Here is a 17,846-nt window from a genome sequence, read left to right on the forward strand (position 1 = left end):
AAAGCATACAATAATTCCGCTTGCATGCGTGCCTCCAATATCATCAAGTTCACATGCACCTGAAAACAAAACGAAACAACAAATAAATAATATACCATAATAATTAGAATGTCATATATTTTTCATAAACAAAACAAAACAAAAAATAAATAATATACTACGATAATATCAGAGTTTCGTATATTCTTCATGTATACTAAACTTTCATATACTATACTAATTTTCATACGTTTGTATAAAAACAGAAAGGAAAGAAAGGGAAAAGAAAAAAAAAACAATCAAGACAAACTGTCTTCCACGTAATACGTAAGAATTCCTTACGATAATAATCTTCTTCTTTTCATAAGATAAATATCTTTTATTTTCTTTTAAAAAGAACATACCTTCTCACTGTGCTTGAACTCCCTCATGACACGATCGTAATCCTTCTTAGTAACGCGTTCCGGATAACAGACAGCGCTTTTGATAAAGGTCTTAAGACTTCGTTCGAGGAGTTGATTAACCTCGTTATAATCGTAGTCATCGTGCCTTATTCCGAACATACATTGGATGTAGTTCCATATTGCTCGTCTGAAACGAGATGTGTCGACCTTACTATGCGTACCCATCGTGTAGTACGTCAGATTGTAAGTCGTCTTGAACTTGTCGTCGAGGAAATTGCCCACGTCGTTGTAAAGTCGATTCACCAACGAGTAACCGTGGTCATCCCAGGAATAGTCTTGCACGCGGAAGGTCGGTATGTCGTTCAGTTGACCTCGCTAAAAATAGAAGAGAAAGCTTTAAAGGGAAGCCGAGATTTGCATACTCTATCTTATTATTGACTCTATGAGACTATGATCGGATCCGTTGAAAATAGAGTAGACGAGATAATTCTTCTTCTCCTTCTTCTTCTTCTTCTCTTACCCCTTTTTTATTATTATCTTTCTTTCTTTCTTTTTTCTTTTTTATTTTTTTAAGTGCAAAGAATCAACAACAAGAAGATACGGGTTGAGGCGAGTAGCCATTTTATTGACTCATCTTTCTCTTTGTTTCCATCGCCGGCAAAGTTAAATGATATGTGAACGTTATCGTCTTTTAAATATTCATCGTTGCGCAAGCAAAAAGAACACGATCAAATCACCAAGAGAAATTTATGTATTCATAGTTGGCAACCTTGGAACAGTTTTTTCTTTTTTCTTCTTTTTTTATATTCGCTAGTTAAATAACTTGATAACGAAATTTGACGGAGCGTGGCACGAACGTATGGGAAAAATCGATAAAAGGGTATGACACGTTGTATAATCGTTGTATAACCGTCGATGATGTACCTTAGCAAAATCTTGGTATATGAAGGTAGGATCGTCGATGAACAGGCCGATGTCGGAATCAAGAATGCTGCTACTTCTTTGAGGTGCAGCTGCCAATTCGGCTGATTGCGTTTCGACCGTTTCAAATCTTTTGGATAATTCTTCTTGCGTTATTTGATAAGACTCGGACTTTTCGGAAAGTCGTTTCATTCGCTCCATTAAAGTCTCCACACCGACCTCTTGTTCACCAACTATGCTAGGCGACGATGGCGGCGACGGTACGTTTTCTGTAACAAAATATATGAAAAATTTGATAATCTCTCGAGTGCTGTTTTAAACTTAATTAAAGAAAAAAAAAAAAGAAAAAGAAAGAAAAAAAAAATTCTATTTGTTGATTACTACTAACGTACCAGTCTTGCCGTCGCCATTGGGTATTTCCTTGGGGCTACTAGAAAGTTTTTCTTTGGCAGGTGGCACTTTATTGCTATTGTCTTGTATATTTTCCTTGTAATGATGGCCCGTTACGTTGTCCAATTCTTCGTTGATTCCACATGAGAAAACGAACGATGACAACGAATGAAAATGAGCCAAAAGGACTATCGCATGGACGACTTCGGCCAAGGACCAATTGTCCGCGCCTTTGGTCAGTTTCTGAAGAAATCGAATATAAAGAAACGTTATAGGAAATCAAATAGAAAAAAAAAGAACGTTAAAAAAAAAGATATAAAGAAACTGTTTAAGGAAAGAATTATCAAGTACTTTCTAAGAATATAACACTTTTACCTCTATGTGCGTTTTATTTAGAAGCCACGGCCTGTGAGCTAAGATTTTATTGATCTCATAGAGATCTTGAAGCTTCCGTGGGATCGATCTCAAACCTTGAAGCCACAAGGGGTCACCACCCTGAAGAAGAAACTCTCCCTTCTGCAGGTTTATCAGATAGCTGCACTGGTGCCTACCCGCGGCCTAAAATTACACGCAACATTAAATTTATTTATTGAGTCGAGCATAATATAGAGTAAAGTGATATCGTTGACGTGTTGCGTGAAAAAAAAGGAGAGAAAACAAAACGAAGAAAAAAACAGAAAGAAAATAATACACGTATAGAAAAAGTACTAATGGTGGAGGTGGAGAAGAAGGAGGAATCAGGGGTGCAAAAGGCGAAGGTGATACGAGTAACGTCGGCGATACGTGCAAACAAGACACGTGTTTACCATGAGAATTCAACGGATCAATCGACTCTAGAGACACGATAAGCGATAAGAGACGACAGTAGCTATATATACATTTATATTTATACACGTATGTGTATATACGTGTGTGTATATATATATATATATATATGTATATATATATATTGTTTGCGAATATATCTAGAAATATATCGGTGATATACAGATACAGATATATACAGTCACTCATAGAAATAGTCCGACACTCTTTGAGTAACTTTTTCATATTTTGAGTAGATATAAAGAGATTATCGTGTTACATGAAGTACGTCTACAAGTAAAAAGGAAAAAAAGATTTGTTTATATTGTAACAATAATAAAAAGATAAGTATTATTTTTTTCTTTTCGTGTAAAGATAAAAGACGCATTTTGTAGATCGCGGTAAAATGTAATGTGTTTTATGATATATAATAGCGATTTTATAGATCATTAAATAAGTATATTTCGTCGTAGTAAGATTGGCCAATTTTTATGATATTTGTACTGTACACTAGTTTCTCTATATCTGCTCAAAGATTTAAAGAATACTTTGCCTAGTTCGATAATATTCGATATCACAAAGCGTCTGAATATTTCCATGACTCATCTCGTAAATTGTAATCTTGCGTGTAGCGTCGTATAGACTGCTAAAGTAATAAATAAGTAGGAGAAATTCGATATCGAGAAATATCGATAATATTAATTTAACTCATTTGACCGTGTCATTGTCGGAGAGTACGTATAACGGCAATGACAATAAGGGTCACTATGTCAAATTATTTTTGAAAAAGAAAAAGGAAAAAGAAAAGAAAAAGTATTTCGATATAATTCTTGGATAGAATTAAAATATAAGATAATCTTTTGAAAAAAAGAATTAATTCAGATTATATTTATATATAAATATATATATACACTATATTTATTATAATGTATATGTAGGTATGTGTTTGTGTGTGTTTGCAGATATATATATATATATATATATATATATATATATATATATATAAACTTTTCCGTCAACAAGAGAAAAGTTCCTTTAAACGATAAACCCGTTGGAAAGGCAATGAGAAGGCTAAAGTTCGATAACTTTTATCCACAAAAGTTAGCGAAGCTCACGCTTCGACGATCAAAATGCAGGCAATCGAGCGATGTATTTTCTCAACGAAGCGTGCATCGAAGATCTTACACGAGAACGAAAGAGATAGAAAGAAACGACGATTGCCGAAGCGAGATAGAGCCACGGAATCGAATGTTTACCGGCGAACAAGGTGTTTTTCAGATATCTTATCGCTTATCGTCTCTCTCCGTCTACTTCCCCTTTACCCCTTCTTCCTTCTACGAGATAAAGTGTTTTTCGGTCGATCATACCAATTTATGTTCATGCACGTCTATTTTCTATTTTCCTTTTCTCTCTTTTTCCACTATTTCCCTCGATCATCGTCGATAAATTAATTTCGATCGAATCTCTATATTGTACGTGTATTCAAATTCAATATCAGATGCACGTGTGTCTTAAATATTGACGTTATTTCAATCATTCGAACGTAATCGGATATTATCCTATGAATTAAAACGATTTCACTCGATTCGTACAGTTTCGTTATGAGAAAAGAGTGCCTACGTGCCAAATCAATGAACTTTGCGACGAGAGACGAACATAGGGAACTAAAATTATCCTTTTATCGTTATCACGAAAAACGGAAATTCCATCCTCTTTTAGTACGTAAATAATCTAACTTTAACATAAATTCGATGGAACTAAAAGGGACAAGAGGATTTAGTTTCCATCGAACGTATTTATTTCACGTTATATTCTCTTATAGAAGCTTTCACTTTCGTTTTAAGATCGTTCTTCGTCTCTCGTTTCTCGTTACTCTTATTACTCGCAAAAAGTAGGCCTCCTATCGGCGAAGAAAACATAGATTATTTTTTACCCTAATAAATCGGTCGAACCTAGTCTTTACGACGCGAAGAACAGCACATCATATTATGAAACTACCGTTGCATTTACTCGGATTTCTCGATAACCTTTGACAAAGGCGAGACCGATAATAACTCATCTAACAAGTATTATATCAGCGGAATTTAAAAGGAGAAAAAAAAAGAGGCACCACGCGAATTCTCGTATTAATTTGTCCGAGTAAACAATTTTTTAGACAAGAAAATCCTTCGAGAGTTATCACGAATATTTCTCAATTTGTTAAAAAGAAATAGGCCCCCTCTCGAAAAAAAAAAATAAAAAGAAAAAAAAACTGCTCAATTACGTAAATATTTTGTTCGTTATCTTTGTCATATCACAATGTTAAAGCGTATTTCCTTCGTCGATCACACAGGCTCGCTAACGATCCACGTTGACACGAAATGATCGAAGTAACAAAACAACATAAGTAATAAAAATTAAAAAAGTGAAGAAAGAAAAACAAAACCAAAATGAAATGAAAAAAAATGGTTTACTCACCATAATGGCTATGAGATGTCTGTAGTCGTAAGGAAGCGGTCCATCACCCCTAAGGATGAAATTTTGAGTTCGAAGGAAGTGGTCTAAATACAAGGGATGCGATGACATTACCCTGGAGACATGATCCAATCTGTTGTTCTGAAGGAATGCATCCATCAACAATATGCGTGTCTGTGAACGAAAAGAAAAGAAAAAAGAAACGTATAGTTTTATGAAATAATTGATTTGTACAAAATAAAAGAGCCGCAAAAATATCGGAAATCTATCGGATCGAAATCTCAAATAAACGTTCGATGACTTAACGATAAATACTTGTTCTTCTTATCGTCGAAAATATAAATTAGTTTTCGCATGGTAGACCGCTCGGTTTTGATAACCAGATATAACTCGATCGTTTCGATTTATCAAAAAGACTAATCGTTATCGTCGATTCGATGGGAGATCGATCGATCGATCGATCGAGAAGCACTCGAGATGACTATTAAAAATAGACGGATCCATCTTTCGGTTTCTTTGTTGCTTAAAAAAAAAAAGAGAGAGAAAAGAAAAGAAAAGAAAAAAGAGACGAAAAATAGATGCAGGATACTATTAAAAGACGCATTTATTTCTTTCTTTTTTTTTTCTTTCATTTTTTTATGAATTACATCATCCTCTTGTTTTGTTCGTTTCGCTCGACGAAAACGACGGAAGGAGGTTTCCGGGTCAATTCTCTCTCTTTCTCTCTCTCTCTCTCTCTCTCTCTCTCTCTCTCTCTCTCTCTCTCTTTCTCTCTCATACACACACACACACACACTCCCTCTATTTCTCTTTCTTTTTCTCTCGTAATCAAGTGTTTGTCTTGCATCATCTGCCAAACGAATGAGCGAACTTACGTAGTCAAAAAAAAAATCTTTTACTTTCGGATGTGACCTAAGAAAAATGATAAAAATCTAAAACCGTGCACGTCGATAATATAGATGAAACTTTTGCTTTGCTCTTTATAGTCATATTTATAAATTATTCGAGCGTGCACGCGAGCACGTAATACGTTGTAGCCGATCACGTGTCGTTCGTTCGAACGATTACATATTCGCGTGGGTCCTTGTGAATCGGTAGCGGTTAATTATTCAATTAGTTTAACTGGCCATTTAGAGATTATCAAAGATAATCTAAGAGAGAATGAGAAATCGTTCGGATAGTTTAACGTGGCCGTGACCGACACGAGTATGACCTTGTAACAGGTTGCCAACCCTGCGTCGTCGCACGTGGAATCGAACGCAAAAGGCACTTCGTTGCTTGGCGCCAACTTTCTCCGGCCGACGAAACAACAACGAATCCGAGTGTGACGCAAACCGGTAGAGACGAGCGAGCGTTGGCGATCGAATAATTTATCTCGATCTAACGAGAGAATCATCTAAATATCGACCTAAAAAAGCATTTCACCGTTTGTTTCTTCTCTTAACAATCCTGTTTTTTTTTTTTAACACAATATAATATGACATAAATTTATCTTATATATAATTTCAATTATATTAATTAATTATTCGATTTATATTATACACAATTTTAAACATAATAAACAACATCAATTTATATTCGATGAAATAATAAATTCCAATATAAATAATTCAATAATAAATATAAATACAAATTTAAGTTAAGAAGGTGAAGAAAGAGAAAGAGAAAAAAAGAAACTAGAACGATGAATGAACGAGGGCGAAAGCGAGAGAAAACTATTGTCCGTCAGTCGATCGATTCTAAAGAAGAAATATAAAAGAGGAGAGGAAGAGAAACAGATGAAGATAGACAGAGACAAACAGATAGACAAACGGATAGACAAACAGATAGACAGATAGAGAGATAGACAAAGATAGAAAAAGACAGAGAGAAAGAAAGAAAGAAAGAAAGAAAGAAAGAAGGAAGGAAAGAAAGAGAGAGAGAGGAACTCGATCAGCTGGCACGGATTTGACTGCGAAGACAGGTGTTACTGAATTAACTCGTGGAGGCGACTTGGCTGCATCTTCGGAAAAGCTCGCCAGCAAAGTACCGTCCTTCCGAGAAGCGTCTTTCCTTTGGCAACATCTCTTGGCACGAGGCCCGCGCGTGTGGCACATAACTTCTTTTTCTCTCTCCCTTATAGGTTTCGCACGCACTCGCGTATTTTCCGACGCACGCGTTCCTCCTACCATCACCACCACCACCACCACCACTACTACTACCACCATCACCACCACCACCACCACCACCACTAACATCATCACCATCATCATCACCTCTTTCTCCTCTACTACCACCTCCATCATCTCCATCTCCTCGTCCAAAACTACCGTACGAGAATAACTTTCGAGCAGGAGTCGTAACTTCGGGAACGATCACTCAACAAGCTTCTCCTTTCTTTTCGAAATCCTAACCATGCGATAAGAGATCTTCGGGGAAAAGGACCCCAACGTGCTCTGCTTTTTTTCTTTTTCTTCTTCTTCTTCTTCTTCTTCTTCTTCTTCTTCTTTTCTCTCTATTTTTTTCTTGGTTTTTTCCCTTTTTCTTTTCTTTTTGTCTTTCCTCCATTTAACTTTATCGATAATTCTGATAAACTTATATACGACATTTAAAGGAAGAGTTTTAAGTGAGTTTACATTAAAAACTTACCATATCCTAAAAAGAAGATTTATCCTAAAAAGCTTTTCAGGTATCAATCCATTTATCAAAGATACCGATCTTAAAGGATCATTACTCTCTGTCGAGTCTTCGATCTTTTTTTAAAGAAATTAACGACTTTTTTCCTATTTTTCTTTCTCTTTCTTTCTTTCGTTCTTTCTTGCTTTCTTTCTTTTTCGTTTTCTTTGTTTTTTCGTAATCGAAGAACTCTTGTTTGTCGCATACCATGCGAATAAATACGTTGACCTCGAAACGATTTATCTCTTGTCGTTTCATTCGACAAATATTTTCAATCTCTCTCTCGTCGAACATTTCTTTGAGGTATTTGTGAAGCGAGCATGCGAATTTCTGAGCGAATCGTATGGAAGATCTTTATCCGTATTAACGCCGAGAGAAACCGTAGCAAAATTCGTTCTTTCATAACGATTCCCAATCGATATTAACGTTATTCATAAATAAGATTATCGTCTTTGTTTCAATTCGGATCGACATAGATCCACGTTTTAATTCGATCGATTTCTTATCCTTTCTTTTTGGTTTCAATTTATTTGGTTTTAAATGTGATACAAATAGAAGCGATATCTATCGTATATATTTGTTTAGATCGAAAGAAATCGATTCGAACTTTAATCTATACATGTACAATAATTATCAAGTACCGATAAAGATCTTATCGATCAACGTCCTTACATTTCTATCAAAGATGATAGAATATCTCATGGAATGGAAAGAAACCCGTTCCATTCGAATGAATTAATTCGTTTAATTGATTTCAAACAAACAATGTCGTAAACACGTTATGTATACCTACATAAATAAATATATTACCATCAACAAATATGTGCAAACATTAGAATAAAATTTACGTTAAAATTTACGAAACAAAACATGAATATTTCTCGATATCGTAACTGTAGAAAAGTCGAAGAAAAGAAAAGAAAAAAGAAACAAGATATATCCATTACAAAGATGCGATTGAAATAGGAATCTAATCGAGAACTCGATTTAAAAATTCTACCAAACTATAAATCGGTTTTTTCTAACGTGTGCGTGCATTTTCGATCCAGAGGAGTCGCGTTGCGTTGGCCGACCTAAATGTGGACCTTCTTTGCGAGGCAACGATATTTAAGGGTCGTTTCAAAGAATTATAGTCGTTATGAAGAAAACTATTAGTGAAGAAAAAGAAAAAAAAAAGAAACGGAGAGAACATTTTTTTAATTTCTACAACGTACGTCGAATAATATAAAAATATAAGAAATCGAAGTAAAAAATATAAAAATCTCGTCAATTCTATAAGAAACGCGTAAACATATTAAAAATGATAGAAAGAAAGGTCTCTTATAATCTTTTCGACTTATCCTATCGACGACGAATTATCAAAGAACGTGCTTCGTTAGATAACAACTATATTACTCCATCAGAATTTATCGATTTATGGGCTTAACGAGGGAGACAAATCTGTTGATTCTTTTTTTTTCCTTCCTTTTTTTTTCAAGAGAAAGAGAGAGAGAGAGAGAGAGAGAGAGAGAGAGAGAGAGAGATCAAAGTAGAAGAATACGATAGCTGATTAGCATTAGCTGTAGGAAACATCTTGCTTTAACAGTACATAAGAATATCACTATAATAAGGTCTTATGATGATTCTACCAAGTCGTTATTACGGACAGCTGGGTGTGCCCGCATATGTCTTAGAGGAGGAGAAACTCCGAGAGAAACGGAGGATATCGAAATGTCAAACGCAACAACGTTTGCTGTGTGTGTCTTCTGTTGCTAGCTAGAGGGACGATGGACATCGAAATAACATATACTCAGAGAATCCAGACAACGTATTACGTAATGTTCCGTATTACGACAATAAGAAAGTTTTCTTGAATATACGAAACTGTTATTTATGTATATACATACGTAGATACTGACGTATGCGTAAGTAGATTTATTTGTTCATGGAAAACTAATAAAATTGAATGAATACATACATACATACATATATATTATTGAAGTAATAGAAAATAAGAAACTGGTGAACGTAGAATAACCCAACAACAACATCAACAACGACACAACGACATCAACAAGAACAATAGCAGCCGTGTTTTGTAGAAAACGTGAAAGGTGAGAGGAAAAGAAATAGAAGAGAGAAGGGTAAAAGCTAAAGCATTGAGAACAAAGAAAACTCATGAGTTCGATGCTCCCTTTCTTATCAGTGGATGATGGCACTGTTAGAGCTAGGCCAAGCGAGACTGCCGACATCGGATTGGTCCGTTCGACGTCGTTGTCAGCATATCGATTGGCTGTACGCCACGTGACAAAGAAGACCGTACCTAACCTTACTATCCAATCTTCCGTCTCTGTCGCTCTCACGATTATCTCAACCTCTCTCTGTCTCTCTGTCTCTCTCTTTCTCTCGTTTTTTTCTTTATATGTTTCTTTTTTCCTTACACAGCTGAACATGTCCAAACGCGTTTGAACGAGTATCTACACGTTCTCTAACAGTTCGAGTCTTTATGCTCTCTCATTCTCGTGTTTTCTGTCCCAGTGACCAACTCCAGAGAACACATTCTACGCGCTTTGAATTTTCGATATGCTGCGAACTCGAAGAAGACACCGAAAGAAAAAAGAAAAGAAAAGAAAAAAAAGGGACGTCTGGTGGAGATTTGCATTACGTAACCATTACGAGCAATCAAACTAACTTAGAAAAAGAACTGAAAGAGAGAAAAGATACGTGATAAAAAAAGAAAAGGGAGAAGAAAAAAATACGAAGAAGAACATTCGACAATGTTGCGTGTCGTTCATTCAGACGAGAATTTTATGTCGTTTTACCAGTGGCACACAAAAAAGGTAACTCGAGGGTGTCGAGACAGGGAACCTGTAAGACCCAGCTATATACGTATATACGTATGTATGTATGTACGTATGTACGTACGTATATATGTATGTATATTCGTACGTGCCTCGGCCATTCGAGGTCCTTCGAGAAGCGAAGGCGGCCTATGACCGCACGTAAACAACATTGGAAACCAGAACTCAGATCTTTAGAACCGGTTTTGCCTTGGAAAACAATTTTACGACCTACAGAGAGATCTCGACGTAAAGAACAGAGGGAAAGAGTAAAAAGAGAGGGAGAGAAAGAGAGAGTGAGAGAGTGAGAGAGAGAGAGAGAAGGGAAAGAGGGACCCCAAAGCAACATATTCTTCGTTCGATAAATCTTTCGAAGATGCGTATATTCTCTTCTTCCTCCTCCCACCCCTTCTTTACCTTCTTTTAACTCTCCCTCGTTGGTCGTGAACATACAGAAAGCGACAAACCAACGTAGAAGAAACGAAAAAAAAGAAAGAAAATGAAAATAAAAAGAGAGAGAGAGAGAAAAGAAACAAACTTCACTTTATCCGGTAATCTCGAGTAAGAAGGCTAAACATCACAGGTAAAGAATGAATTACGGATTCATGAATGAGAAAATAGAAATATGTAAATCTGTTTATTGCTTGCACGCGGAAATCAACGTGAGTTTGAGATAGAAAACGACTCATTCAACAAAATCTGATAAAAAAAAAAAAAGAAAAAGGATGCAGTGCGATTTTAAGAAAACTCGTATACATACGTATTCGTGTAATAACACGAAATAATGTTTTCAAGGGATATAATTTATACAAAAAAGAAACAAAAAAAAGAAAAAGAAAAAATATCGAGAAGATACTTGAAACTTTGTAGTCGAAAGATAAACTTAATAGTAAACTTCAAAATATGTAATAAAACGATGTTTATCGAAGATATAAAAATTCTTCGATATATTTATGATCAACGTCGATTATACGATGGCCCTGATTTTACGAAATATCCACGTGTAGAAGCTAATAATAAAATCCTTTACGACGATAAAACGATCTACGATCGCTGGTTAACGATCTCGTGTGAAATGTAGATATTTGTGTATATATTAGCTTGGAATTTGACAAAAGTACATAGAAAGTGGGTCACAAGGAACGCATCGAAGAGAAACGCGATGATTATTTTCGATAAGTGAGAAGAAAAGAAGAAAAAAGATGAAAAAAGAGAGAAGAAAAAAAGAACTTTTCTCTTTTGAATTAATGACGCGAGACGAGAAGATACTACGTACACGCCATACACACACACACACAGCAAACATACATACATACATACACATATTATACATACATGTGAGTCACACACTCCGTGCCCACAAACACATACACATATGTGTGTGTGTTACATATCACCTACCATACACCAGACTTTAAATTACACACACACACACACACATACACATATACACACACTTGTGTATTACATATCACCTACCATATACCAGACTTTAAATTACATACATACACAATGATGAGAATGAAAGAGAGAGAGAGAGAGAGAGAGAGAGCAAAAAAAAATAGATAACGTTCGCGAGGTCAGAATGTTTTTACGATTCCATATGACGAAAGATCACTTGTTCTGTGTAAACGTAAACGATACGTTTGTCTCGCCCCTTTCTCCGACGAATGTAGAAACTGAGAGAAAGAGAAAGAGCGATAGAGAATGAAAGAGAAAGAGAGAGACAGAAGAAGAAATATAAAAGCGTCTCTCTCTCTCTCTCTTTCTCTCGTAGTATCTCTTTCTCGTTCTTGACATAAGTTTAACAAGTAAACATGAAGTATAGCGATACAACAGTAGCATCTGTCGATTTCGAAGGCTATACGTAAAACTACTTGAAGAAAAGAGAGAGAAAAGGCGACGAATCTGACGCAACAACTCGGCTTCTTTCGACCCTTTTCGGTTTTTCTTTGTTCTCACCCTAATCGTGTCGTCGTCGTCGTCGTCACGTCGTCATCCTTGTCGTCATCGTGCAATTTAAAAGAAAGAGACAGAAGCTTCTCTTTCCTCTCCTTTCTTACATCATCAAGATACATTTTTAGAGAAAAAAAAAAAAAACAGCAGTGTATTACGAATCGTTGATATTTACTCGAAATTTAAATGAAACAGATAAACAATAAAAAAAGAAAAGAGAAAAATATAAACACAGAAGATTAAATAAAACAAAAAGAAGACATCGACGAGAAGAAAGAAAGAAAAATCGATAAAAATGTAAACATGTATAAGTTTAAAATCCAACGTTACATTGTTAAAAATTCATGTGGGAATTGAATGATTCACGAGACGTTACAACGCTAGACCAATGTCTAACGACGAAACGTGTGCTGTGCATAAAATTGTTGGTCACGATCGTGACCAAACACGAATCGTCGCTTAACGTCCAATGGATTGGTAAAGTGCCGATTCGATTATATATACAATGTAGAATATATATACGTACTTATAGGTACATATACGCACGCACATACACACACAAATCTTGTAAACGATAAACTGGTGATGAAATTTAACAATCTAGTCGATGTGAATTCGACGGAAATTGGCTAAACCGGTATTCTCGTTCGTTATACGTAAAATTCGCATTTAATGGATGATGACGAGTAGTGTGCTTACATAGATGTGACACAAGTAAAGAAGATATAAGTAATGCGTTCAGTTTCGTAATCCATTTCGATGCCGTGCGTACGTGCATCGTGCATGCTTTGTGTGTGTGTATAATATTTTATTTATATATATTATAATTTTTTATATTATATATATATTAATATTTTTATATTTTATATTATATAAAATATAAATAATATATATATGTCGATAACACATATGTTTCCATGATCATTGACTTATCTTAAAATTATAAAAATTATATAATAACGAGATGTAAAAAAAAAGTCATGTTGGATCATCGGCGATCACGGAGAATATCGATCAGAGCACGTCCTTAGCCGAGATGCTACTAGAATCGCTAGCATTGTTGTTCTTAGCATCTTGTTGGCTTTAAAACACGATTGCATCATGAGTGACGTAAACTGCATCGACAATTTCTTGCGTGGCTATCGGCGCTTGAACCAGACGAGGCTTACAACGATATACTTTATTTTTTTCTGGCAATAGCAAGGTTACTTCGAAGATGATGCAACGTGATAACAGAGTTAAATCTACATGGACTTTGTTGTCGAACGTTTAATTCCGTAAAATTTCGATGAAATTTAGAAATGATCTTGAGAAAAAGTTTTAAATATAAAAGTCCGATCTCGTTTACGTGAACGTGAGTCACGATTATTAAATAAATAGTTAGTAATAACCACAAACATTATTAGTTCGGTAACTATGAGTCACGACATTTTTATGAATTTTAAATAATAAAGATAGTAAACATCGACTATAATCTGCATACATTAGAAGGAAAGAAAAAAAAAGAAAGAAAAAAAAAAGAAAAAAGAAATAGGAAAGAAAGAAAGAAAAAGAGAGAGAGAGAGAGAAAAAAGGTTACAAATATAAATAGTTCAAGTATACTATCTATTAACTCGAATATATGCGAGTGCGTCAAAAGTGCCGCGTACGATCCAGAGATATATAATTTTGACAAGAAAATTAATAATATCCGCTGGGGAATGAGACAAGTTTTAGATTCGTTTAAAATACCGTCTAATATTCTAATAGAATGTCACAGTGTATTAAAGATATCTCGTTATACCTCCATATATATATATATATAGAAAAATAAAAGAACTAGACAAAGCAGAAAAGCATTTTCATTGGTAGATCGATTGAGACTCGTTATAATTTTCGCAACGGGTGGCTTCGAAGTACGATCGAGCTATTTAACTCGCTCGTATCCGTTGCGATAACTCGCTGAGAACCTACCACGCGTCGAGATATTTTTATTTGAATGAAATTAATCACCGTGTGCCACATATTCAGTCGAGTGGAATTATCGTATCTGGGAAGTATACCTAATAAACACAACGAAAATGAAACGTACGTGTGTGTATGCACGTAGCCAAAGTGCTTATCGACGTTCGATCGAGCGAACAGGTGGAACGGTTCTTTCGGTGATCGAACAAATTTTTCGAAGCTTTCCTTTTTTCTTTTTTTCTTCCTCTACACTTTTTTCTTATTTTTCGTTGTCCTTAAAGAATGCAATTTGTTCGAACTCTATCGTTCAATACGCATTTTCTCTTTCTCTTTCTTTATTTTACTTTGCTCTCTGTCTAACGTAAGAACTATTTCTACAAATCTGCGGCTTCTTTTCCTCGTGGGATGTTGCTTACTCTATTTTTACCGATGATTCTATAAAGATCTTGTAACGTCTTCGAATTTCTAACGAGACGGATTAATTTCACACGTGGCTTATTTCTACGTGTTAAAAACCAAAAGAAAGAAAGAAAGAAAAAAAAAAAAGAAAATAAAAGGAGATTTTCGTAAAGCTACGATCGAAATCTTTCGATCTCTTCTGCTCGAGACGATTCGATTTTCTAAATTAACATAAGACCTATATACAGAGCCACGTTCGTGGATCACCAAAAAGCGTACACGCGTATATACATATATATACATATATATACACAAAATACATAAAATACATCGTTCTCAGCAAATCTCGAGTATGCAGAACAAAATCTTTTTTTTTTTTTTTTTAAGATTTCAATCGTATATCTCTGAGAAAGAGGGTAGTAAATATTCTTCGATAAATTTCAGTATTAATTTCTTAATCGAATTTCGGTCTCGAAGCAAAACAGATAATGAATGGAAAACATGGAGGAGGAGAAGAAAAAAAAAGAGAGAAATGAAAAGAAAAGCGAATATAGAATAAAAGAACTTACATCATTTCCAATTTGTCCCATTTTGACGGCACCACCAAGATAAGCGATAGTATCCGCTTCCTGGCAGAATTCGTTCTCGTGTGCGACAGGAATTTTGTTTGATTTTAATAAATTACACTAGATATACACGAAAGACGATCGGGTTGCTTAGAAAAAGTCGACTAGATGATGATGATGATGATGATGATGATGATGACGTTCGTCTTTCTTTCTGTCTTTCTTTCTCTTTATCTCTTCTTCTCACTCGTTCTTTATCTTCCTCGGATTATTATTACGAGAAAGTTTAAAGACGAAGTTTAAAGAGATGCGTGTAATAAAAAAAAATTTAAACAAAGATAAAAAGACGAAGAGAGCGAAGTCGGATTGCGTCCTCTTCTTAACAGCAAGGATTTTTTCGTTCGCTTCTTCGATAGAAAATCACCGCAGAGTTTTCACGTTCGGCCTGCCTTTACCGTGACACGTCCTTAATTCGTCACTCTCGAGGAATATCGACGACGATAAATAGTTACCAGTCATAATAATATCACAGACTGATTACGAACCACGCGTTTCGTCGCGTTTTACCGATTTTTCCTTGCTCTTTCTATTTCGTTTACTTTCAAACGGGAAGGAAAGAGATGCGATATTATGAGAAACGAATATTTAAAAAAAAAAAAAAAGAAAGAAAGAAAACAAGAAACAAACAAAAGGATATTTATCGAAACGAAGAAGAAGAGAAAATATCGATCGTCTTAACTTTTCGCAAATAAGTAATAGAGAAAGTCGATTGGATTCGGACAGAAGGAGAATAAGAGAGAAGGAAAAAAGGGAGATAGATTTGAAAAAAAAAAATGAAAAGAGAGAAAAAAGAAGGTGGAAAATAAACGGAGAGTCGCAGAGGAAGGAGATTGTAAATGAAATAATAATAAAATAATTTGCAACAACTGGATTAAGTAAGAGACTTAGGAACACGAGAATATAAAAGAATCAAGTTACACTGAACATCACGAGTTAAGCGAGACTAACGATTCAAAAGTCGTGTCATGTTCCTGTAAGAGCCGGTTGCTAACTGACGCCGGACGACGGCTCGATGCCGTACGCTCGTGTCGAGCGATCATCTGGCCGGCTTGTACGAGAGTGGGGGAAGAAAAAGCTACCGGTGGTGGGGAAGAGCCGGCTTTTCGCTCTTGTCATTGGTCGACAGTGTCGTACACGCTCTTACGTTTCCAGAGCATCACACAAAGAAACCTTCCCTCCTTCTTTTATCTTTAAATGTTAAACTATTTAAAGGGCTACTCTTTTCTTTTTCTTCGTTTTTCTTTTCTCTTTATTTTTCTCGTTTTTAATTCTTTTCTTTTTCTTTTCTTTTCTTTTCTTTTTCTTAACCTACCCCCACCTAACCTCACTCTCATCATTACTCACCCCCCACCCCCACCTTACTCCAACACAAAATATTACCATAAGACGAGAATATGAAATGATTTCAATCCGATTAATGGTTTATAATGAAACATGAAAATAAAAGATTAGAAATATACGGCACTGAAAGTGTACGAGCAACCGGCTCGATCAGCTGATGCCTTAGCAACAGAGGTATTAACCGACCTAAAAATATCAACGTCATTTCTTAGGATGTAACAGAGCAATGGAGGTGGAACGTTTATCGAGCATTTATTCGATGTCTCATTTCCTCGTAATATCCCCTATCGTGTCTCTTGGTTCTCTCAAAGCTATCGTGTCGAATCCTAATCGTCCAAATGTCATTAAAAACAGCGACCGAGAGGATTGATAGCGCACCATCTTCGCGAATAGGAAGGAAGAATTGGATGACGCAACGATCGACGATGTTGACGATGTATCTACACAACATTTACCTGCCATTGATCGATCGCAGCTGACATGTCTTTCTAAGCTTCTTATCTCGTCCTTAGGGGAAACTTTAATAATGAAACAAATAATAAAAATAAAAGTTTCTTATATAATTATTTAATATATGTTTATATAATTATATATTATATATATATAATATTTATTAATTCAATATAACGTTATATTAATATAATTTCGTAAGTAATATTTATTGATATACGTTAATAAAATATTAAAAAATTAATTTTCTTGATTGATGAAGAATAGGTGTTGTTTAAAAAGGAAAGATATTCTTTTTGGGGGAGAAAAGAAAACGAAAGAAAGAAGAATTATAACGAAGAAAATTCCTTTCCATTGACCCTTTATTCTCAAGGGTTATATTTAAGGACGCACGAAAGATAATTTCTCTCTAATTATTTCCCTATCTTCCTTCTAATTAGATCTTTAACACGATGATAAATTCTCTGCGTCATAAATCTACGCGTATAGGGTATCGCGAAACGAGTATTAAAAGAGTTTATAATATCCTGACCTCGACAACAAGAGAGTTCTTCGACGATCGAACTCGCAAATCAGTAGAGAGTCTCTAACGTTGGACGACATATTTAATTACGTTCGAAACAACAGCTGGCTCTAATCGCTAGAGTGTAGATTTCAGATTTTAAAGCTACCAAGGATAACGACTCTGATCGTGCGCGTTCGCC

General features: G+C 35.3%; 1 protein-coding gene across 4 annotated transcripts in view; it reads right to left on the reverse strand.

Moving 5' to 3' along the window:
- The window catches only part of LOC127066931 (sestrin homolog), a 95,429-nt gene that overhangs the window by 6,303 nt on the left and 71,280 nt on the right, over positions 1-17,846 (reverse strand). For 3 of the 4 annotated variants that reach the window (XM_051001226.1, XM_051001224.1, XM_051001225.1), the window contains 6 exons: positions 4,956-5,126; positions 2,070-2,252; positions 1,697-1,937; positions 1,308-1,573; positions 384-758; positions 1-59 (listed from right to left, as the gene is read on the reverse strand). The exon at positions 1-59 is cut by the window's left edge. In XM_051001226.1, the coding sequence (XP_050857183.1) occupies positions 1-59; positions 384-758; positions 1,308-1,573; positions 1,697-1,937; positions 2,070-2,252; positions 4,956-5,126 (1,295 nt within the window). Of the gene's footprint in view, positions 60-383; positions 759-1,307; positions 1,574-1,696; positions 1,938-2,069; positions 2,253-4,955; positions 5,127-15,294; positions 16,369-17,846 lie in introns of those variants that run through there. The other variant, XM_051001227.1, reaches the window with a different exon arrangement.

This window comes from Vespula vulgaris, chromosome 10 (genome assembly GCF_905475345.1).
Source record: "Vespula vulgaris chromosome 10, iyVesVulg1.1, whole genome shotgun sequence".
Lineage (NCBI taxonomy): Eukaryota > Metazoa > Arthropoda > Insecta > Hymenoptera > Vespidae > Vespula > Vespula vulgaris.